Consider the following 23,712-nt stretch of genomic DNA (forward strand, 5'->3'; position numbering starts at 1 on the left):
AGCCGCAGACAGGGCCTGCCTGTCACGGGCTGGCAACGAGACGCAAGGCCGAGACTGCGCCAGCCCCTCGCACAGCTGAAGACGACTTCACACCAATGAGGCCGGGTGACTGATCTGCATCCCGCGGGGTCAGCGGAGGCCTGGCCGTCGGTGAACGCAGCGTGCGCTTTTCTCAGGGGCTCCTGAAGTGACCGTGCATCTTAGATCTGCTGAGCCGCGGCACTTTCTCTCCAACTGCCCTCCACAGAAAGGGCGTGCAACACACCGCAGCCTCCCGCTTCCCCGAGGGCAGAGGCCCGGCTGCAGCCTGCGCCGCACTCACGCTTGAAGGGCGTGACTGGCTGTTTCTAAGCCGCGGTGGCGGGAAATAGATGCAGAACGGCACCGGGCCATGTCCCTCATCCCACCACGTCCACCATGCCCTGGCTCCTAAGGCCCGCGGGGCAGGCAGGGAGGGCTGGGAACCACACCGGCCTTCCCGCAGCGTCTCGCGACATTGCTCGTGGCAGCGAGAAGCCGACTGTCCCGCACGCTGGCCGGGGAAAGGCGCTCTCCCTCCCCAGCCTGTGCCAGGGCAGCCGTCTTCACAGACAGGGCTGTGGCTCTGTGGGCTGGCGTCAGGCAGGTCCGGCTGGCACAGGTTTGCAGTAGTTAAAACTAATGGACAGGGTGGGGAAGAAGGGGCCGGGCACGTGGCGCCTCCCGAAGGCTGCTCCCGCTTTGGGGGCCGGGCTCCTCGGGTTCAGCAGAGACACCCGCGTGCCTTGGCCTCTGTTTCTCGAGCCACTTGAGCCCTGGAAGAGGAGTCTCTGTCAGCGCAGCCGTCTCCATGAAGGAAGGGGAAGCGTCCTCAAAGAGCTGCTCTAAACACAGGAGCGGGAGGAAAAGGGCCATGAGAGAGGAGCCAAGGCCTTGCTCTGGGTACAAAAGGTTTATTGTTTATAAAAATAAGTTACAAAACCAGAAAACCCTCAGCCCCAGCAAGACAATGCACACGAGCACAGGGGCACATGCAGGTGACAGCCATGAAAATGGCTCTGATAGGGACACAGAGGATTGCCTCGCTGGTGTCCTGGCTCACAGGAAGAGCAGAATGTGCTGATGTGACAGTCCCCACCCGGAGCGGTGGGCAGCGGGACACAGCTGGGGCGGCTAAGGTGGTGAGAGGGCCGGGGATCACTGCAGCTGGGGGGAAGATGCCGGGGCCGTCTGCAGGCTCGGGGCTGGGAGGGCTCACTGGCGACAGGTGTCGTGGAAGGCTTCGAGGGTCCGGAAGTCCCTCCACGTGGGGGGAAGGCCGTCCTGCAGGAACTTCCCGCAGCGCTGGCAGGGCGCCTGGAACAGCTTTATGTAGCTTCTCAACCAAGTCTAAACAGAGAAGCAGAGAGAGAACGGGACGGGGTACTTCACACACTCTCACCCAGCAGGACCAGCGGGCCTGAGGACACAGGCCCGGGAGATGCCCAGTGATCTCACTTAGCCTCGGTCCCTCTCCCCTCAGCACCGAGCGGCTCTTCACAGGAGCTCTGGCTCTGCAGGGGAGGGGCTCCTCAAGGTGCTGTCCTGCAGGAGCCCGGAGCCTCCTGATAGCCCATCCACCCCTGCTCCTTGCTCCTCACCCAGACACGGGCGGGAGGGGCTCTCGGAACACAGGACGGCGGCTCCCGGCTCATCTGATCAGAGGGGTCATCTCTTACTATGGCTGTGGCCTAATACACCCGGTGGCAGTGGGGGTGGCCCCACTGCCACCAAGTACATAATAAGCAGCACACACGCGCTTTAGCAGTTCAGAGGGCAGAGTTCTCCCGGCGCCATCCATAAGGATGAGGTGCACATAACTCAATTCTCCAGTTCAAGGAGATTCGCTGTGAACAGCAGCCTGAGGAGGCCAGCCCACCCTGGAGGCAGTGCACTCCGCGAAGGGGCGCATGTGCACTGCATTGGAAGGGGCTCCTCCACCTTGCTGGTAAGACCGCTGTTACCTGCAGAGCTGCTGCGGCTACCCAGAAAGATCCCCAGCGTGGCCCCAGGGCCTTCGGTGGTGAAATAGCGTCTAGGTGACAAACAGCCTTCACGGCGAGGACTCAGCCGACTGTGCTCAGCACTGGCAAGAGCCCTCTGTGGCCCCCACATCCTCCCGCACCACGAGGCCACTGTGAGCTGGGTCTACGTCTGTTCACAGGCTCCCTCGGAAGACTAGGTTTGGGCCGTGTGGCACAGTGCGCTGGGTGGGCAGTCCCCTGCTGGACCTGCTGCCGGGCAGGTGTGGGTGGGGTCCACCTGCAGCCCTCCCTGCAGGGTGACAAGGGGTGGGGGCCCAGGACGCGAGAGCAGGAGGCCAGGTCAGCACAGGGCTCGGCGCAGATCAGGAGCTTGATAAACTCACTCAGTGCTGCAGACTTTGGGGGTCACACCGAGATCGCCACTTGTGCAGCAGTGTGGAGACCCAGTGACCGGCCAGAAGTGCTTCTCCCGATCTCTTCCCAGGCGGAGGCCAGCAGCCCAGGTGCCCATCTCCCACCGGAGGCCCCTGAAGGCCCAGGGCGCCCACCACCTCCACTCTGGGGCTGCCTGCCCTCGCCTGAGGGGCCGGAGCTGGGACTCACCATGAAGGATCTGACCACGACGTCGGGCATCTGGGGTAGCTGATAGTGGAGCAGGGCGGTGGTGGCGTGGTCTGTCACCTGGAAATGAAGGACACTGACTGGATTAGCAGCCACAGCAAACCAGGGGGACAGACGCTCTGCTTTGTACGTGGCAGCTTTGATTTCTGGACATCCCTCGGAGGAAGGACATCTAAAATAAAATCTCACATAGGAAAATGAGTTAGCAGAGCGGGCCGGGAGGAGGGAGGGAAGGGGCGAGCGGAGAGGACACCAGCCTGGGGGCACGAGGAAGGTGGGACGTTTGTCCACTGACACACGCACAGGCTGGAGCGGCAGGAGGCCGACGAAACCCGAAGCGCCACAGAGAGCCTTCCGGCCGACAGCATCCCTGTCCTCCTGCTTCCAGGGCCATGGAGGCGTCGAGTGGCCCCGCATGGGGCCCTGGGCTTCTGCCTGGTGCCGTCCCGATCCTGAGCCAGCGACTCATCCTCTGACTCTAAAGTTTTCTCTGCTGCGCCAAGATGCCCTGCAGTCCTGAAATGTGATGACACCACAAAGTGCTAATGCCACCATCAATCAGCAAATTAATAGATTCTGCTAATTTGATAGTTGTGTTCAAACTAATGGTTTATTTGATTATCCTCATTAGAGATTCTTGGTAGTATAAATGTGGCTGAAGAACAAAACAAAAACTGCAGCTAAAATCACTCACTGAGAACAAGAACCAACCAGGGCTAACTTGTGCGCGGGACATGCCGAGTGCAGGGGGCGGCCGGAGAGCTGGCCCGACCCCCGGGGTGAGCCGCCAAGTGCCTCAAGTCAGGCCGGCTGTGTCCACACCTGCAGGCAGAGGCCACACAACACCATGAGGACAGCTGCCCGCTCTGAGGGAGCCCAGCCTCAGCCTCCTTAGGTGAAATGCAGGGTGCGCGACTCTGCCGTCACAAGACAGGGCCGGGCACAGGAAGCCCCTACCCTTGCTCTTTCCCACCCTGCTGTCCCCAAAGCCAGAGCATGTCAGGGGCACAGCAGGTGCTCGGCACATACTTGCTGAAGAAGGAAAGAAACGTAGAGGCCCGCACGGCCTCCCTGCCCAGGTGCCCGCAGCCCTGCGTCCTGCATGGCGGAGCTGTTCTTACCCGGGGACTTTCAAGAGAGATGGCACTTATTCTTCCACGTGCCAGGCTGCCTTTATTTTGGGAGCTTTGACAGACAGCTTTCTAAAATGAGCAATGCTCTTTGTTAATGAGAACTCTACGAAAGGGCTGGTGGTGACTGCTGGGGTGAAAAGAGCGGCTCTGAAGCCCAGTAGAACAAACAGGAGCAGTGGACCTGAATGCCACACAGTCCTCGCCTTCTGGCTCCGGGCTGCGAGCCTGCAGGGGCGGCACTGTCAGGGCTGACCGGAAGCCCGGTGCTTCGGCACCTGCGGGTGTGAAAGCAGCCGGTTCTCAATGAACCCCTCCCGACCCTGCTATTCTAAAATGCCCGGGTGCAGGCCCACTGTGGAGGAGCGTGTGGGCGGCTCAGTCCTGCATGCTACTTCTTCCCAGCAGCCCTGGGAGCCCCCAGGAAGGGTGAGCATAGCCATTCGGTGGCCAGAGCTGGCCTGGCCTGGGGCCTGCGACTTGGAGGCCACATCTGAGGCAGGGATGCTTTGCTTTTTTTGGGAGAATCCTTTTACCCCCTGTGGGGGGTACTGGTGCTTAATCACAGGGTCTTCACACTGGGCTACACCCCCAGCTGTGTTTTATTTGTAGTTTTGAGAGGATGTTGCTAAGTCACTGAGTTGCCCAGGCGGGGCTTGAACTTGGTGATCCTCCTGCCTTTGCCCCCCAAAGTGTATCACCACCCTGTTTTTTAACACAAATAAGCAAGATTTAAACGCAGGGAACTCCCCGAGCCTCCTCCAAGGCATCGGGGGACCTGCACAGCCGCACAGGTTGGCGTAGGGTTGGCTTTCCACAGGCTCTGCTCGGCGCCACCACTGAGCCCGGGGCCTGGGCCTGCCCTGTGTCACCCCACCCTGGGAAGCTGAGGGGTGGTGCTGGCGCAGGGCCTCGCCCTTGCAGCCGGCCTGAGCATCCCATGGCCTCACAGCCGCTTCCCTCACCACAGCGCCCGCATGGCCTCTGAGGCTGGGCCTCTGCCCAAGTGCGGATGAGACTGCGCCAAGATGCCCTGGACCCGGGCCCAGACTGTGCCCTAGCTGCCCGGCTTCATCCCACTCCTCTTCCCGGCCCGACAGACCTGCGCTCCTGTCCTCACCCCCTCCTCGGCCGACTCTCACCTTGGCTTCCGCTGGACTTGGGCTGTGCACGCATCCCACGAGACGAACCCAGCTTCGGCGGAGGCAAAGGCCGACCCCAGGCCAGCTCCGCTTGTCCAGCCGTGGTTCGTGAGCCTCCCCAGTCCTGCTCTCTGCAGCGAGTCACCCCATTTCCACGCTTCTGCCCCATCCACCCCCAGCCACAGCCCAACGGCCACGTTTTCCTGCCAGGGCGAGGTCTGGATCATGGCCCCACCCGTTCCAGAACTTGACCTGGGGAAGGTTCCTTCACCCTCTGTGGCACTTTCCTATCTGGGCAGCGGGGGTAGCAGAGGGTACCCAGCCCTGGGACACCTGTGAGGGTATAAGAACGCCGGTGGTGACGAGCACACACCTCACTCGGTACCAACAAGCGGGCCCGGTGAGCAGGCTGGGGCTGAGGCCTGGGCTCTGAGCAGCAAGGTGGACCATGCTCTGGAGAAGGTGCTCCCAAAAGGAAGGCGTCTGGTTCCGGGGCACCTCAGAGGAGTCTCAGGCAAGGCAGTCTGTCCTTCTCACGGACTGTGAAATGAACGGATCACCCAAATTTTATAAGGGGGCTTAGGGTGATAGTGAGACACTGACCCTGTGCAATGGTGGGGTTGCCCTTACCCCTAAAAGGCTCTTCTAGGGTCACAGGCTGTTCATCCACTTACAGGAACTGCCAAGCCCTGCGTGCCCCTCAGCTGACCCCCACGAGACCCAAGTGGGTGCTGGCCTTGCTTCCGTGACAGGGGTGGCGTGGATCTGCACAGAGGCTGCAGGATGCCCAAATGCATGCGGCTGTGGAGGAGCGGCTGGTGTGGCGTCCTCTCGGGGGCCCTTCCAGTGTGCAGAGCAGATGGCGGTGGCACCTATGCCACCTCCTGGCATGGCCAGGTTTCTGGGAGGCCAGACTTGTGGGCAAACCGCAGGTCAGATCTGCACCTCTGGCTGCCGGGCTGCAGCCCACCCGGAAAAGCAGCTGCATGAACCAGGAAATCCCCCGCCGGTCACGCACACGCCACGGCACCGGACTCACAGGTGGCCTCTGCTCAGTCTCCATGACCCGTCAGGGGTGTGGCCAAAGCCTGGCTCCCTTCCCCAAGGTCGGTGGCAAGTACTCCCTTTCCCGCTTCCTCTTTCCTGCCGCGGGTGGGCCCTTAGCTTCCCCCAATCCCCACCAATCACAGCACACGGTAACAGGAGGCAACAGCCAGCTGATTTGCAGTGAGGCTCTTCTTTCTCCCCCAACCTGACCGCTGCTGGGGAGGACTGGCTGTGGAGCTGGGAGAGTCACATGCTATGTGATCTTTCTCCTCAAAGCTTCCACCTTCAATATGTTTTGTTTTACACTTTTTAACAACAAAGTTGTTTTTTGTTTCACATGGAAGATGGGGAAAAAGCAGGCCTGGGGCAAAAAAGCTTTCTATTAACTAATTTAGTGGCAGGCAGGTTGGGTCCCATTGTGCTGGGAGCTAATGAGATTCTGCGGGGAGATAAAAGCCGCCCTCCCTTCGAGGGAGGCCAGGAAGGGCACTAATGCTCCTGAGAGGGAGGACGCAGCCACCAGTTGAGTGTGGAGCATGCGGGGCGGAAACAAAGCTTGTGGGAAGATCAAAGTGGATGGGGACCCGAGCAAGGCAGAAAGGAGACTTGAAGCTAACAGTAAATCGAGGAGACAGGGAGGCAGGGCGAGGCATGGGAGGGAGCTGGCCACGGTGGGGGTTCCTGTCGCCGCAGCCTCTGAGGAGGGAGGACGGTCGCGCTGCTGGTTCACAGCTCTCGCTTCTCCTACTCAGCGCGGGAGGAGAGGGCCTCTTTCAAGAGACCTTGAACCAGCTGCCAGTCTGCGCTGGAGAAGGAGCTGCCAGTCAAAACAGTCTCCCCAAGTTCCTCTGCCATATTGTGTGGCAGGAGCGCTGACAGCCTGGCTCCTGCGTCGGGGGCCCTGGTTATTTTAGCTGAACCCTGGGCGAGGAAGACAGATGGGACAGCACGAACCCCACAAAGCTGAGCCATCACAGGTTACCTCACTTGATCCCCAAGATGGCCGGACCATGGAAGGGCTGTCATGAAACCACCAGGTCAGGTGACTGCCGGAGCCAAGGAGCAGGGGCCTGTCCATGCCACTGGACCCCACGCTTGAGTGCCCGGGCTCTGGGCCTCAAGCACATGGGCCCCGCTCCAGGCCTTAGGGGGTAAAAGGGGTTGGGGGGACACATATCCAAGCCCTCTCCTCCAAGCCCCTGACCGACAGCCGGTTCCCCACTTAGACCAGGGTCCCTCTGCTTCCCGTGCACATGGCACCATGTGCATAGACCCTGTCCAGCTAGCTGGGTCTCACACGGGTGCCCAGGACTCCAGACCCAATAAGCCTCCTTGCTGGTGCTGTGTCAGTCCAGGCACACCCCACCCCCAGGGAAATAATGCACAGCATGAGGAAAGGGGCGGAGGGGGCCTGCGCTCTGCTTCCCTGTGCCCTCGCCTGGTTGCAGGGGAATGGCAAAGGGCACAGGTTCTCAGGTCCAGCAAGATCCTTTCCTGCTCATAGTCACCCCAGGGCCCAGGTCTCATGGTGCCCAGACAGAGCCTGTAGGGACACAGGACCAGGAAGCAGGGAGAGAGAAAACTCGGAAGCAGATATTAGTCTTCTCAGAAGGAAAGTCTGCTGAGCTCCGGGAGGGAATGGCTGGGAAGATGGTGCTGCCGGGTGCCAGCCAGGGACAGGCACGCTACACTGTCTGCAGCGGGGTTCACCTTGTGCTTTTTCCCCATTTTCCTCCTCTCTCAACTTGGGGAATCTGACTTGATTTAAATGAAAATGCATTAATTCTTGCCAGGGTTTCTTTAACAGCACCCTCAAGGCCCTAGGGCTGCATCACTATGCCAGGCACCCCACTAGAAGGTGGAGGCACCGCCCCTCGGCCTCCGAGCAGCCACCAGCATGGGCCATACAGGAGACCGCGGCTTCCTGCTGCCAGGGGGCAGGACGGCGGCTGAGCTGGGCAGGATATGGCTCTGGGAACTCCTCCAAGCTCATCCTAATGCAAGACTATGGCACTCAGCTGTGTGACCCACAGCACACAGCCTGATACCTTCCTCTGCTGAGCTAGGCCGGCTGGGGCCTCCGATGACTAAAAGTATTCCCCTACAGGATTAACAAACAGGCAAGCTAAGTACCCAAGTGTTCAGAAGTTGCTCATTTAAAAGAGCAGCCCAGTAGAGGCCCAGATTCTGGCTTCCCCGCAGCCAATGCCTGCTTGCAGGGAAGAGCAGACTCTCTCGGACCTGGGAAGGAGGAAGCTATCAGGACAGAAGGGTTCGGTCCTGGGTAGGTCATTCCTTGCCAGGAGACCTGGACCACATCCCTCTGCCAGCATCAGTAACAGCGTGCAGCTGGGACTGGGCTGAGTGGTGCTACAGGTTGAAGATGTCCCACCCCTGCCACCCACACGGCAGCCACGCGCTACCTCCTGAAGGTAAATGGACAAGCTCTGCTCTCAGGCCCACCTTCTGCTCCATTGTGAAGGACAGCAGACCCCAGGAGTAGCAGGGGACCCAAGTGGCATGGTATGGTGTCAGCCGGAAGTCTCCTCCAGCTCAGCAGGTCTCATGAGGTCCTGGAGCACCAGCTAGGGGCAGTGGGGCCAGGGAGTTGCTACTTGTATTGACCACTGTCCTCACAAGCCAAAGAAGGAAAGGTGACTGTCATGGGTAAAGACACTTCAATGTCACACAAGGTCACCCCAGGAGCCAGGTGTCTCCTAAGTGCTCTGGGCTCACCTCGAGGGCAGGGCTCTAGGGACCTCTGGGGAGGAGCACATTCCCGTGGGTGCTGAGCCCAGGCGGGAGTGAGGCCGGCAGCACTGCTCCGGAGAGGACCACCAGTCAGGAAGAACATTTAAGACAGTATCGGAGGTGCTCACGCCACCAAAGAGGAGCCATCATTCCCTCAAATTAGAACGCTACCAAGTCAGTCCTGAGGGTGGTGCTGGGGGGCGGGAGGGGCTTCAGAGAAGCTTCTACAGTAGGGATGAGAGTGCGGTGGTGGAGGGGAAGCGGGGGATTTGGGTTTGATTATGCAGCCCAGACTCTAATCTGGGCCTGGATTTGTGTGCCACAGGCTTAGCAGGCCTCGAGGCCCAAACAGGAGGTGCCGGGGCCCATGGGGACTAGGGATTACTGATGGAATCAATACTCCTTGCTCTGCTGATGAAGGAGCCATCTGCATGGCTGAGGCTGGGTGGGGCTCAGGACTGTCAACAGCCAGGCCGTGCAGCTCTGGGCTGGGTCCAGAGGCTGTCAGGGTGGGAGAGGCATGGGGGACATCTTGCCCCAAGCCCAACTCACACCCCTGGCCACACCCTGTCCGGGAAGATGAGCGCACAGTTGGCACAACCAAGGCTTCCATCAAAGAGTGTTCATATCAATTTCAGGTGCCAACCCCATCTTCTTCAGAGTCCCTGCCGAGATGCCAGGGAAGCCCCAAACTCCCCGGCCCTGGGTGCAGCTGGCTGCAGGAACCTGTGAAGGCTCCTGAGGGCCCTGACACCTTGGACCCAGCTCCCGGGTGATGCCCGGCTCCAGGCGGTGCTGTGGCTGCACTCGCCTGGGCTGCGATTCTCCAGCCAAGTCCTTCTCCTGCTCAGGCCTCAGCCCGGGGGCTTCCCGCCCGCCCAGCACAGCCTCTGGATGCCGCAGCGGGCACGAGCCTGCCCCGTGACCTGAGGCCCCGTCCCCATGCTGTGCTGTCTTGAGGAGGTCATGCCCGGCACACTGTGTCCTCCCCGGGCCCAGCTCGGAGCCTTGGGCAGCAATATGGCTCTGCACCCTGAGCGAGCAGGATAAAGTAGGCAGGAGTCCGCTGCCTTCAGCCCGCGGGGTCAGGACAGGGAGGTCTCAGGGAGGGCTGGGAGCTCTCCGGGACCCTGGTTGCCTTCCACTTCTGCTAGAGGCCTGGCACGGGGCTGAGGAGACGCACGTGGAGGGTCCTTGACATTTCTCAGGATTAAGGAATTAAGACTCATTTAGACGGGAAGAAAGAAAGTTCAGTGCTTTCCAGATGGTAAAATGCCAGATTCTGTCACTGGCTGGCAGGAAAGTCCTAGCCCACAGCCACCTGAATTCTGCACCCACTCGCTGTGATGTTATTTCTGCAGGGATGTTTTGCAGTGAGAAAAACATCCAGAGACATCTGGGCCCTGAGAAGACACAGGCGATGCCACCTACTTCCCCACCAGACTTGGGCGACGGCTGGGAAAGAGCAGGGCTGAGGAGCAGGGAGCACACAGCCCCGCACCGGCAGAGGAAACGAAGTCTGGGCAGCACTGCCTCCATCTGGGACACCTTGGGACACGGGGCTGTGTAAGCGTGCTGCTGCGTGTCCTTCTCCAGCTGGCTTTCCTTTGGAGAAGAGACACCAGCCCGGACAGAGGCAAGAGGTGGGTCTACCATGGCAACTGGCCCTGGTTTAGTTTATAGAAAGTCGAATTTCAAATCGGCCATGCATCGACAGAGCTGTGATTCTGAGTTCTGTGCCCCTGAGCCCTGTGACACTGACTGCTTCAACACGTCCGGAGCACTTGCTGCGGGGGATGGCAGTGCCAGGCGCTCCCTCAGTGCCACAGTAAGTCCTCCCCTGGAGGAGCAGGTTTGAGCACCCCTGTCACAGGGGAAGGACCCAAGCTCCCGGCCCCAGCGAGTCTGACTGAGCCAGATGCACAGCTGCGTTGCACCTTCCTGTCATGGCGCAGTGGGAAGAGGGTGGCGGAGACATGAGAAGGGGCGCCGGAGGTAGCAAGGGACCTGTGGTCCAAACCTGAACTGAGAGGGAGGGCTGGGGGGGACTTCTTGGAAAAGACCTGCTGCCACAGCTGCAGAGAGGCCGCAGGTGCTCTCACATCCCTGCCTCGCCGACGCGGACACGGAGGCAAGTTCCCCTCCACGGAGGAAGTGGCGGGGATGGGGTCTGCTCAGCAGCGGCTCTTGGCCTCTCTTGGGATGGTCACTGTGGGGCCACAATAGGAGGTGGTGCCAGGTCAGCCATGGGCAGCCTGTGTCTGCAGTCACACGCGCTGCACTGGGGGAGCTGGGGCATGGGTTCAGGTTGAGGGAAGCACCCGGCCCGTACTGCAACCTTCAGGAAGAAATGAGGTGCTGTGGTGACAAACAACTCCGAATGGCAGAAAAGCCCAAACTAAGGCTAGGGCAACACCAGACGCCCTAAGGAAGCCAGCAGGCTGAGCCAGGTGGCCAAGCGAGCCATGGCTGAGGCCTGTAGAGGAAGGAACCGGGCATCCTGAGGGGCAGATGAACGTCAGTGCCACCGGGTCCCTGGCCTGCCAGTGTCACACGGGTTTGAGGGGCTGGTGAGAGGCTCTCGGCAGCCCGCCTAGTCTGTGGACCCTTCTGGCCTGGTCACCCAGGCCCACTGTCAGCTGAGGGAAGGGCGGCCCTCTGGGACAACCCAGAAGCGCCCTGCCTCTGCTTCCAAAGCCTGTTGCTAGGCCAGTGCATGCCTCTGCATGTCATTCGTCAGCACCCATGGAGGGGATCTGGCAGCCTCCAAGAAGCGGCCGTTCACCTTGCACCCGTGAGGGCAGTCCCCGCAGCTCCATCTGCCTGGGAGGCACTGGTGAGCCAGTGACGGAGTGCACGGCACAGAGCGAGGTGATGTCGCGATCTTTAAAACATCACCCTCCTCCGTCCTCAGAGAAAGGTCACCGGCACTCCAGAGACACTGACTGTTGGGACAGTGGCAGGGCATGGGGCCATGCCTGATGACCGGGTGAAGGCCTGTGGGGTCCCTCCAGGTGGGCTGCAGACTGCTTTGTCTTGGAACCTTCCCCTCAACCTCAGCCTCTCCCGGTCTTCGGCTGTGGTGTCTGGGAGGGGCTCTGGAAAGGGCATGTCCAGGAGGCTGCGAGGAAGACATTCTGGAGATGAAAGTGATCGAGTGCCTATTCCTGAAATGCCATAGCAGGTACATACCCTCAGGTGACAAGTGCACCAGTCCTCTGGGGACTCTCCCCAGTTGGGACAGCGTCCCCTCACGGACTTGGACTCAGGCACAGGTGACGGCAGGGTAGGTACTCAACTGAGCCAGCCTATCATCTGGGTCTCCCAAGGTCAGAGAACTGACTTCTAGGGCTGACTCAGTCCCTTCTACTAGAAAGTACCAATGGCCACTCAGGAAGCACCCCTGATAAAGGCTGTCCCTGGATAGGTCCCCGAGTGTTACACCTAAGCACGGCTGAATGAATACAGGACCGAGGTGTGGTGGTGCCTGACATCCACCTGGCCATGGCTGAGCGCTGCTAGGGCAGGGCCGAGTGGGTCACTCTCTTCTCTGAGACGGGCAGAACAGTAAACATGGGCCAAGGGCTGGACCTGCACAGCTAGGACAGCTATGCTTTGTCTTCTACTGCCTGTGCCAACACTGTAGAGCGTGTGCTGGCCCTCCAACTCCCTCCCCATTCTCCATCCACCTTCCTGGGGCAGGCCACTCTGCACCTCTGTCTTCAGCCACCCTGCCAGGATTTAACGCAGGATGCAGCTACAGCCTGGCCCTCATGCCTCCCAAGTTACTGGATGAAAATGCACACTGTTTTGAAATGAGGGGGTTAAAGATCAAAACAGTGACTGCCCCTGCAGAGTTTAAATGTCACAAAAATATGAACACGCTTGAAACCCTTCCTGGCTCTTTGTGACTCTGCCCTTTCACAGGGTCCCCCTATTTCTAAGCCCCATTCTCTGAATCGGCTCTGCTGGAGATTTGCTGGCTATAAAAAGCTGCTTCGCCCTAGGATGGAGTGCAAGGCGCCTCTGGGGGAGCCTGGTAAATGACAGGCACCTGCTAGTGGCCGCAGCCCCGCAGCAAGCTGTCCCCGGCCTGCTGCCACTCCCCCACGCCTGGGTACGGGGTCTAATGAGCAGGCCAGAAAAGGGCTTGCTGACAGCGTCAATGCCTGCACACAAAGGGCAGGCTGAATTCCACCTCCCGTGGTGGGATTTGCTGCAGGACCGTGAGGTCCAGGATTTAACTCAGGGAGCGAGGGGGGCCCCAGGAGAATCTGACTGCACTGTGCTTCCCTCGCCTGGCTCCTGATGCCATTTTCCAGTACTCCTCCCCACCTGCCTCCTGTGTCCCCAGAAGGGAGGAGCTCAGAGGGCTCCAGCCTCCCTGGCAGGCCCTCATCTTTGGTGGCTGCTGCCGCCACTTGTGGGCAGGAAAACACATCCCACACGCAGTAACTGCAACCACGTAATGAGCGCCAGAGAAAGGGCTTCCTCGGGGTTCTGCCCCAGAGCCACGTCGGGGGAGAACCCTTTTTCCAGTGATCCTGTGCTGGAAGTGGGCACAGCTGGGGCATCAGCTATCCCCATCCTTAGGCGATTTGGGAACTGTGTCCTGCCTGAGAGATCCCCTCCTGATGACCATCAGGAACCTCCTTGGCCGTGTGCTGCCGCCCTGGACACGCTGACATGCACTACCGAGCCGGACTGGTCCACCCTGGCCAGGTTGCCTGGCTGGGCGTACACAGGCTGACGACAGCGACAGGAACGTTTACCGCTGTGTTTCTAAATGGTGTTTGTCAGGGAAGTGCCACAAACAGCATCCATCAGGACACCCTACATTTAAGTGGGTGGACAGGAAGAAAATAGGATTCTGAGAAACAGCTGATCCTAAAAAGCGGAGTTTAGGAATGTTACCACTTAATCCTTCTCTCACAGTGTTTCTGGTCTGAAGTCTTAACCATCACTCCAGGGCTCAGCAGACCTTCAGAACGCGCCGCAGACACAGCGGCCACAGTTCTACAAGGGGCCTGGCCGGGGAGCGGGAAGATCCACGCGTGGCCACCTGCCTGCCCGAGATGAAGGGTGAAAACTGCACAGGGCGTCTCCCCCGTCTTCTGCAGGCGAGGGATATCAACTGTCTGATGAGATGCCACACCTGTTCCATGTGACGGGGACTAGACAAAAGCGTGACGGAGAAAGGATTACACTTAATTCTCTGTCCCACATTACTTTCTAATACATTCCTTGGCCTGAGAGCAGACAGTGACGCTCTGATAGGGAGAGGACGCTTTAGTCTACTAATTCTTACCTGTCCTGACACTAGAAAAAGACCTCGAGGCTATCCATCTTCAGTTCTAATGGGAGAGCACCTCCACCTGTGCTCAGTCTGGTGCTTTAGCACGGGTTGGTGGAAGAGCCCAGGTCCATGTAGTTAAACACGGGGTGGAGGAGATGCTAACGGACTCTCAGGAAGGGCTCTGGGCAAACAGTGGCAAGACCCGCTCAGTCTGCAGAGACGGTCAGACAACACTGCTGCCTGCTCCTGCCCCATACACGCTGTGGAAGCAGAAGGCAGGCACGGGCAGGGCTCTGGTGTCTCACCAACCAGACTGACACCAAGCTTTAAACAGTACTTCTGGGTCTGCAGCGCCAAACACAGAGCGCTGGGCAGGTGGGATAAAAACACAACACTGTCCCTCTGTGCCTCACCAAATCTGCGTTTCACACACTTCCCAATTTCCTAGTAAACTTCCCTCTTGCATTCAAAACCACTTCATACTACACAAAACATTAAAAAATATGCAAAGGCCAGTATGTGCCAGCCGCCTTGTTATGGGGCATTGGCATGGAAATTGGGAGATTGTCAGTCAGAGCCTGGGCTGGCCTCCTGAGCACACTGGGCCTTTTGTGGGGCCGGGAGGAGGTAACTCATTGCTCTACCATGGAGGGCGTGGAGATAAGAGCCAGGCTGAAGGAAAACAAACAACCGTTTTGACGTTCCTCACCACTCCAGCAAAAGAAGACACTGATGACAAGCGAAGTTCAGACCCTCCGTGAAGAAAGAGTTCACTTGAAAGAGTTCACATTGTTACGTGAGTTCCACCTCATTTATGGGAAAAAGCCCCACGCTCCCTACCACCTCAATGGGGGAGCAACCGGGGCCAAGAATCCAAAATCCCACCTCCTCTGCAGGGAGCTAGGGGCTTCTTACCGAACGGACAACAGGGTCCAAATTCGGTGTCAGGCTTAGCAGCCCCCACCTGACCTGGGCCCCTGGACCAGCTCCTGTCCTCGCCACAACTGTTCCATCGCATGGTGTCCTGAGAGGCTTGACCACATCACGGCTGCACAAGGTTCTGGGCTGCGGGCCCAGCCGCCCAGGAAGCCTGCCTGTGCCCTGTCCTGTGTCCCATCAAGGCTCCTGACTTCCCTCTTCTGAAGCAGCAGCTCCTGCCGGGCTCGGCACAGTGCCAGCAACCACCTGCCTTCCTCGGCGTCTCACTTCCCCTATATCCCTGGCTTCTGGCATGGTGCCTGGAGCACGGCTGATGGGCTCTGTACGGAGCTGCAGCTGAGCTTGACAGGGGACACGAGAGCCTTCTCTATTACCTGGACTACTGGGGAAGAGCAGAGATAGCCCAGAAACAGGGCTGCTGCCCTGCGGGAGCCGCTCAAGTCACAGGGACTGAACTGAGCGGGGCAAGGGCCCTTCCGGATCCCGAGCTGGGGAGCGGTGGTTCCCAACGTTCCCCTCCAGTGTTCCCGGGGAAGCCCGACAGCTGAACTATAGCCTCCAGGTATAAAGCGGCAGTGGGCAGCTGCCCCCTCAGGCCCTCCACAGGCTCTGAGAAGCCATTCGGAATTAGGGGTTGGGTTTGTGACAGCTCTAAAGCCTCTGATTCTTTTAACCACGTAACAGCTTACCCCAAGCATGTTCACTTATGTAGTGTCCTGAGCGTCACTTAGGAAGGTGTCATTTCAACCAGCTGATTCTTGCATTGAATAAATTTGATGAAATTGTCACTTTTATATTTCCTGTTGTCTTATAAAAATTCATGAAAACATGCAATTTTTGGTCATCTCGTATTTAAATAATTGGAGTGATAAGTGGTTAAGGTCCAAGTTACACATAGTAAAATCCACCCTTGTAGGGACGTAGTTCTCTAAGCTTGACAGACAGGTACGCTGTGTCATTTCTACCAGGATTAAGACCCAGAATACCTCCATCTCCCCAACGGGGTTCCTCGTGGCCCTTTGGGGCTAATCCCTTGCTCCTACGCCCAGGGAGCCACCAATCCTATTTCTGTCCCTGAGCTTTTACTTTTTTCCAGAATGTCATATACATGGAACCCATAAAACAAGCAGCTTTCTAGGTTGGGCTTTTTCTACTTTTTAGAAAGTCTCTAATTTGAGACCAATATTTAGCCTCCCGATTCTTGTTTTCCTAATGACTGTAAGAAACAGAAAGTGAAACTTACCTTTTGGAATACTTGATAGTTGGATTTGGACCATATGTCAAGCTGTGGGGAAGAGGTGAGAACCATCAGCAGCAGTTTCAGAATGTGGACTTCCAGAATGACACTGTAACTACTGTTGCTCTTATCACACCTGAGAAAGGGAAAACACTCCGAATGCAGAACAGGATCTTGGGGCTGACAGACCTTAAATGTCCCGCTTCCATTTTTTTCTGAAGGTGTTGAAGGAACTGAAGTGACAGGATAGGGAGAAGTCATCCTGAGGCCCGAGTTCCTTCCAGACCTGTCTGAACTTTCGTTTTCTCTTTCTCTTTTCGGTACTGGGACTCAAACTCAGGGCCTTGTGCTTGCCAGGCTGGTGCTGTGCCGCAAAGCTACATCCCTGGCCCTCTCTGGCCCTTTTCTAACCTTGATCCCTACCACAGTTCTGACTCAATGTGCCAGTACAATCCTGCCTCAGGACCTTGGTGTTTGTGGAGTTCGTTGTACTGTCTTCCTCACAAACCCTTGCATTTGTTTTCTCACAAACTCCTATACTTCCTGAAGGCTCTATGTCACCTTACCAAAGACGTTTTTCCTAGTTACCTATCTAAATATTTTCCTCAATACCTGTTGTCTGGTTTTTTTTTTTGTTTTTTGTCTTTTCAAGACAGGGTCTTGCTCTGCAGTTCAGGCTGGCCTTGGATCACTTTGTAGCCCAGGCTGGTCTCAAACTTGCGAAGATCCTCTTGCCTCTACCTCCCGAGTGCTGGGATTACGGGTGTGTGCCACCATGCACGGCTGTTGTTTGCTCTTTATCTTTTCCAAACTTTTAAGGTTCTTAACATGTAAGACTACCTTAAGTATGATTTTTTAATACCTGATGTCCCCAGGATCATGGGCTCAGTGAGGGCTACCCTCGGGCCTGGATGTGGAGACCCGGCCCACAGTGGGCACCTGTTCCATGCCAGGTGCTGCACTCGTACACCTAATCCCCCAAATAGGCAGATGTTGCTGCTGTTTTACTTTCTGGATACTTTACTTTCTGAATCATGAGGCAAATGCTGGGAGCCACTCCACGGCCCAGGGTTATCTGGAGGCTTCTCAAGGGGTTTCACCTGGTGGCGCTCATGCCTGGCCTGGACCAGAAGCATGGAGGGGAGGTTTTTTTTTTTTTAAATGTGGATTCCTTGCTCCCTGCCCTGGAGTCTGAATGAGGTTTGAGTGGGCCCAAAAGCTTGCTCTTTTTGCTTTGTTTTTGCTGTGTTCTCAGGTGACTGTGACACCTGTTTGGTCCAGGATGAAATGTGCGCAAGGTGCAGAGGAAACCCAGTCTAGTCCCCCTTCAGCTACACTTGGTCATGCACAGGGAACATTGGTGGCTCACTCTTTTTTTTTAAGACAAAGTCTTACTGTATAGTTCAGGCTGGGCTTGAACTCACTATGTTGTACAGGTTGGCCTCAAACTTGCAGTGATCCTCCTGCCTCAGCCTCCCGAGTGCTGAGATTATAGGTATGCACCACCACGCCCGGCCTTGACAGCTCATTCCAACCAAAATCATTTTGTTTTCCTGTTCACACTGCCTTCTCATAGCTTCAAGAGCTCAGAAGCAATTATACATGATGAGACCAGCATCACCTCCAAGACAGTGCTGGACACGCCTCAGGATGTGATTAAGTGAGGAGCCCTCAGTGTGTCCCAGAGGCGCTGAAGAGTGGACTTTAATATACGAGGTCACGAGTTGAACAAATTGAAACATCCAGTGAATGGGTCTCCTGGACCTGGCCTCTGGGGTTGGCCAGTGGTCAAGGCAGAAACCAGAGGTGGGACTGTGTGGGCCTGGATGCTGCGTTATTGATTTGGAGTTGCAGGGGGCAGGACAAGCCATTGCGGGAGCCTCTTCCGAGAAGACAGGAAGTGAGGAGCTGCATCTGACCTGGGCTCTGAGCTCTGCTTCTATTCTGGGGAAGACATCAGAAATGCAGGCTGGGCTGTGCCCAGCGCACATTCAGTTCTCCTGGCTGCTTCCTGCTCACTGCTGGTTTCATGTGAATCTCACCGTGTGTGGGTGTGTGTGTAAAGCAAACACCCTTCCTACTTTGCTAAAGAGCTTTCCAGAAAGGTGACGTCAACTCTCAGTACTGCCCTCACCCCTTCAACTAATGGGCAGGAATGACAATTTAAAAAATCTCCAAGCATCAGAGCATCAGAGTTTTAATTTGACAGGTTAACAATTGGTAGGAGGAAAAGTGACAAAGATAATTCTGAGGGAGACCTCCAAAGAAAGATGTGAGATTCATTTCCTGTGTTATCAATTCTGTTAAAGAAAATCACTCCCGGTGGCTGGTCATATTGAGGAGAAAAAGCCAGGTTTGTGTCTCTTCCTCAGTGAAGCAGTTTAGCCCAGGGTTTAACAAATGCAGCATTTACAGATTTTTCAGGGAGTGCAGGGTGAGTAAGAATGACTTCTACATCTTTTAGTTCTTCCAAAATCATTGCCAAGATGACTGGGAGATGCCAAAGATTTTAAATCTAAATCTTAGGAAGAGTAACAGCAATGTCTGAACTTGGAACCGACATAGTTCTCCTTACACTTTAGGCCCACAGCTGTGTCTTGTGACATTCTCCAGTTAACCCTCCCTGCCTGTTCACATCACACTCGAGCAGACTGAGCTACAAACACAGCCACAAAATGACAGCAAAGAAGAATCTGCATATACTAAAAAGTTACAGCTTTTACTTTAAAAGCTTTAGTATCTATAAGATGTTTTAATACAAAAACCACCTAGAGGGAAATATGCACAGGTTTAATTAAGATATGGCTTCTCCAGCTAATCATGGATTCACAGAAAAGACCATGCTTATTCAAAGCTCTTTTTGGAAGGAGGTTTAAAATATGACTCAGGACCCCAGGGACGGCTCTACCATCTGGGACAAGGCTGGTGGACAATGTGGTCTATTTACCTGGTGTGCAGGGCTGAAAAAGGAATCTGACAACAATAGGTCCTCCTTTTGCTGGGAGCACACAGCAGGTGGTTTGTGCTTGATTTTCTGCTAGATTTATGCCAAAGAAAGCCATTTAAACGAGCATTCTGGAGTCAATGCCCGGCTTCTCCTTCGGGCCAGGAAGATCTTCAGATATTCCTTTCAGGGAGCCAGGAAGGATCTGAGTGAATATTTATTAGCTCCAGCTCATTCACTGTAAAAGTGGGCATGGCTATCAATTTTTTTGCTGGCTGCAATATGCAAACAAGGAACATTCTGGGAGCTGCAACCCTCTCTGTGTCAGGAAAGAGTGCCACTCCTCAGTATGCAGGGGAGAAAGTCAGCCCTGTGGGAATGTGAGGAGCAGCCTCCTGGCCTCTGGAGAGGGGAACTGGCATCTTATGGTGGGAACCGGGTCTCTTCTCAGGGGAAGTGCAACAAACCCACAGATGACCAAGCGCCTTAGCAGACACGTGTCTCTCAGGACAAACCCTACAATGTCAACTGACCTCTTGAAGCGACCAGCAAAAATAGTGACAAATCAAATTTCTGCACTGCAAAGAACACTCATCAACAGCAAGGTCATTCTAACTTTGCCAATGATCAGCATCACCTCTGTCACAACCAGTCAGGGCAGATGTCATTCACTGATGCTTGTGTTTCTGGCCTGCACTCCACCCAGTTATCCTGTTAAATCTCCCAGCCTGAGGGTGATGACACCATTTTTAACACACAGATGAGGAAACTGAGACCCAGAGAAATGAAGTAACCTGCCCACTGTCACATTGGTTGTAGAGGACTCGAAAGCAGGTGTGTGTTATAGCGGTCTGGGAGGAAGAGGCTGCTTTTGGAGGGGACACTGGCTCACAGTGCCCGTGTCTCCCCGGCTCAGCTCTTGGGGGGTTGCTGCCGAGTTCAGCAGTATAAATCTGCTTTGAGGTCTGCTGCTGTGATAATCACTGCTGCTAAAATTCACCTAGCAGTACATGAACTCGCTGGCAGCTTCTCAGATGGTTATCAATTCTTTATTTCATTTCAAAAAGCAGTACATATGATGACTTTTACATGATCTAGAATGGATACTTCTAAACAATTCATAAGCCATCAGGGGTTTCAACTTTGTTAGGAGCTTTGCCTTGCAAAGTGACACACAGGGCAGTCTGGGTGAAGGCCACACCTGGGCAGTGGTGATGGATCTCTTCATGGCTGCTCGTTTCCCAAACCATCAAACGTCTATGTGGTCATCTTCCTCTGCCTGCCCGCCCTCCCCGGAGAGGGAAAGCGTGAACAAGTTTCATCGAGGAACGCAGAGTTATGGGTCTATTATTCTTCAACTTTTCACTTTCAATCAGGACACGCATTTGTTACTAAAAACTGCTGAAAGCACAATTTCAGGGCATCCTCTGCATAGGAATTAAACTGGATTCCCTTTCCTTGCTTTCACCCTTCTCCCCAGAAATAACAAGAGGCCATTTTTCTGAAGGTCGTCTGAACAATTTCAAAGGCGATAACAAATCAAAATGTTCCCTGCATCTAATATCAAACGGGGCCGATGCCAACACTTATTAGAGAAATCAGATTCAAGCTTCCCCCAGCCCCCTCGACCCAAACACACATACACACCCAGCTTTGAAGTGGGAAGAATGCGGGATCAGAAATTACCCTGGAGACAGCGTTGGCTGTCTTTGAAGGTCTCCTTTGATACCACCATTTCTTTTCCTCTCTTACGCTTAGAGGCTAAAAGCTGCCTTTTTTATTGATATGGGGTAATTAATGAAGCTATAGCATTAACATAACCTAAATCCCCTAATAAGATAAATTCAACCGAGACACTTGTATTTTTTAGCTCAGTCTAGTATAAAACCAGGACAATGGCCAGGCACTCCTCTAACCCTGCCTTTTAACATGCTGAGTCACAGCTCTTACTCCCTGATTACAATGAATAGCAGTTGGTAAGTCTGAACAGCATTTTTATTTTTTCGAGCAGGCTACTGGTGTTTGGTATCAAAAATATTTATTACAGGCAGAGACGGGACATCAGGGTAGTGGTTGTTACTGCAAAGTGATAGCCTCGCTGGAAGGTCTCTGACTGGAAAAACCCCGCTGGGTCTGGAAGTGGGGCGGCAACGGGCAGCTCCTGGAGCAACAGGGATAACGAAACCTTTCAGAATGCACAGGCTGCTTAGGGTACGGTGGGCAGAGAACCACACCAGAGGAGGCTGCACCCCAGGAGGCACACCACGCCTGCCCAGCTGAGCAGCACAGGCTGAGCCTCCGAAAGAGCACAACTGCAAGAGGCAATCTGCTCTTGCAGACCACACCTCAGAGCTACCTAAAGTCTCATCGACGCGGGATGTGCCAGACACTTCACGCACTGAGTGCACTAGCGCCTGTACGGATATAAATATACAGACGTGCACACATGCAGCAATCCCAGTGTTTAGAGACGAGTGCTGGTGGCGTCTCCGCGTTGTATTTTTATCATTTGTACTGTACTCTGAACAAGAGGGACTAATCAGTGGGCTAGAGTGAGGGCTGGGAGGAGCAGTCAGCTGACAGCTTCTCCACCAAATGTGGCCACAATTCACCCAAAATCACTGAGGCGGTGGCTTCGCAGCCTTGCCATTTCCAGTTCTGAGCTCCCTGCTTTGGATGTGGGTCTATGTACGCAGCTGTAAAAGGGGACAAGAAGCTTCCTGTCCCACTATAATAGCCAGATTCCCTGTTGCTGGGGCCAATGTACCTTTTAAATTTTTTTTTTTGGGTACTGGGAATTGAACTCAGGACCTTGAACTTGCCAGGCAGGCACTGTGCCACTGAGCTGCATCCCCAGCCCGGGACCAATGTACCTAAAATCTACAACTTAAAAGTAGGACCGGCTTGATTTGGCTCACAGATTTAGGGGATTCAGTCCATGGCTGGCTGGCCCCAAAGCAGAAATATCGCGATAGAAGGGCATGGTGGAGCAAAGCTGCTTAGTTCATGTTGGCTGGAAAGCAGAACAGAGGGCCAGTGGCAGAGAGCAAGGGGCAGGGACCAGATATATTACTCAAGGTCACACCTCTATGACCTGCCCAGACATATCCAGACATGAGCTTTCCTCGTGTCCTACATGGCTCTCAAGCCAGTCAAGCTGACAGTCAAGCTTTAAGGGCCATACCCACTGCATCTCCCATGTCAGTCATAATCGAATCTAGATTATCAAACATACCTATTTTCTTTCTGATGAGCCGAGAAGTAACACTGCTCTCTTATCAGGAGAGCATATGCATGAGCTTGTACATGTTTCCTTTATTCTTTGATTTACTTACAACTTTAACATTGCTTCTTTTGAATGCCCTGCTCTTCCCACTCTGTACTAGGGATTTGACCCTGGGCCTTCATTCTGAGCTACATCTTCAGGACCCCCTTCCACCTTTTTTAAAAAAAAAAAAAATCTGAGACAGGGTCTTGCCAAACTGCCCTGGCTGGGCTTGAACTTGCCATCCTCCTGCCTCAAGAGTCCCTGAGTGCTGGGATGACACGCATGAGTTGTTATGCCTACCTTCCATTTCTCATTTTTGACTCTCCATGTTCCATTCCAGCTACATATTTTCACACCCCAAGTAGGCTATTTCTTCATCCCTTCCCACACAGAACTGGGATTCTACTATATTCTGGGCACTAAGGCACATCGTATCTTAAGGACACAGCAGTCACAGGGTCTGTGTAGTTGTGTCAGATACCTTACTTTTTAGGACTAAGTTTCCCTGCCTGTAAAACTATGCAAATACCACTTGCATGTCCCACTGTCATGACATGATAATGCTAGAAGGACTCAATAGCTCTGTGGGCAAAGTCTGGACAGTGCATTGCTTCCCAGGCCCACATATATTAATACTGTTAGTACTTATATTAACTGCAAGATGGACATGTAAATAAAAAATCATGATGTACAGATTCTAGGACTGGGAAACATTTCTCAGGCCCACAGCTGTGTCAACGAGGATAGCACTTTGTGCTGTGAATGGCGGCAAACCTGGGTCTGCCATCTGCAGAGTGCATGCAGGCTGACACTGTGCTCAAGCTGGGAGGGCTGGGGATAATGGGGAGGTGGCAAGGAACACGGCCTCCGCCAGCAAGAAGCGGGGAGGATGGGCGACCAGCCTGGGGCAAGGGCTGAGTGTGTGCAAGAGTGTGGAACGTCCTAGAGCCGCGGGTGGCACCCAAGGCTGGAAAGTGGGCTGAGATGTGTGTGACAAATGGAGTGGATGAGGTCAGAAGGGAAGGCAGGGCCAAATCGTGAGGCATCTCCATGTCTTGCAAAGGTGCAGGGATTTTATTCTATAAGCCAGAGCTCTTGAAAATGTTTTTCATACAATGCCAATATCATAACATGCTCTAAGAATAAAGGAGAAAAGAAATGGAACTTAGTGACCAAATAAATTAGGGAAGTCGTATATACTGTGTTCCTCCCAGAGAGTCACAAGGTAGATAAGCAAACAGGAGCTCTAAGAATTTTTACGGTAAAGAAATTGAACTTTTGAGGGGCTGGGGATTTAGCTCAGCGGCAAAGCGCCTGCCTGGCAAGCGCAAGGT

At 55.1% G+C, this 23,712-nt stretch overlaps 1 protein-coding gene across 1 annotated transcript; it reads right to left on the reverse strand.

Annotated features, from left to right (window-relative positions):
- Window positions 1-912: 912 nt before the first annotated feature.
- LOC106147047 (mediator of RNA polymerase II transcription subunit 27-like) lies at window positions 913-16,442 on the reverse strand. Its single transcript, XM_013506711.1, has 3 exons — window positions 16,173-16,442; window positions 2,607-2,684; window positions 913-1,368 (listed from the first exon to the last, which is right to left on the reverse strand). Exons 1-3 carry the CDS (start codon window positions 16,425-16,427, stop codon window positions 1,234-1,236), a joined length of 468 nt encoding a protein of 155 aa, XP_013362165.1. The 5' UTR covers window positions 16,428-16,442; the 3' UTR covers window positions 913-1,233.
- Window positions 16,443-23,712: the final 7,270 nt, after the last annotated feature.

The sequence above is a fragment of the Chinchilla lanigera genome, unplaced genomic scaffold (assembly GCF_000276665.1).
Source record: "Chinchilla lanigera isolate Chin_1 unplaced genomic scaffold, ChiLan1.0 scaffold00112, whole genome shotgun sequence".
NCBI lineage: Eukaryota > Metazoa > Chordata > Mammalia > Rodentia > Chinchillidae > Chinchilla > Chinchilla lanigera.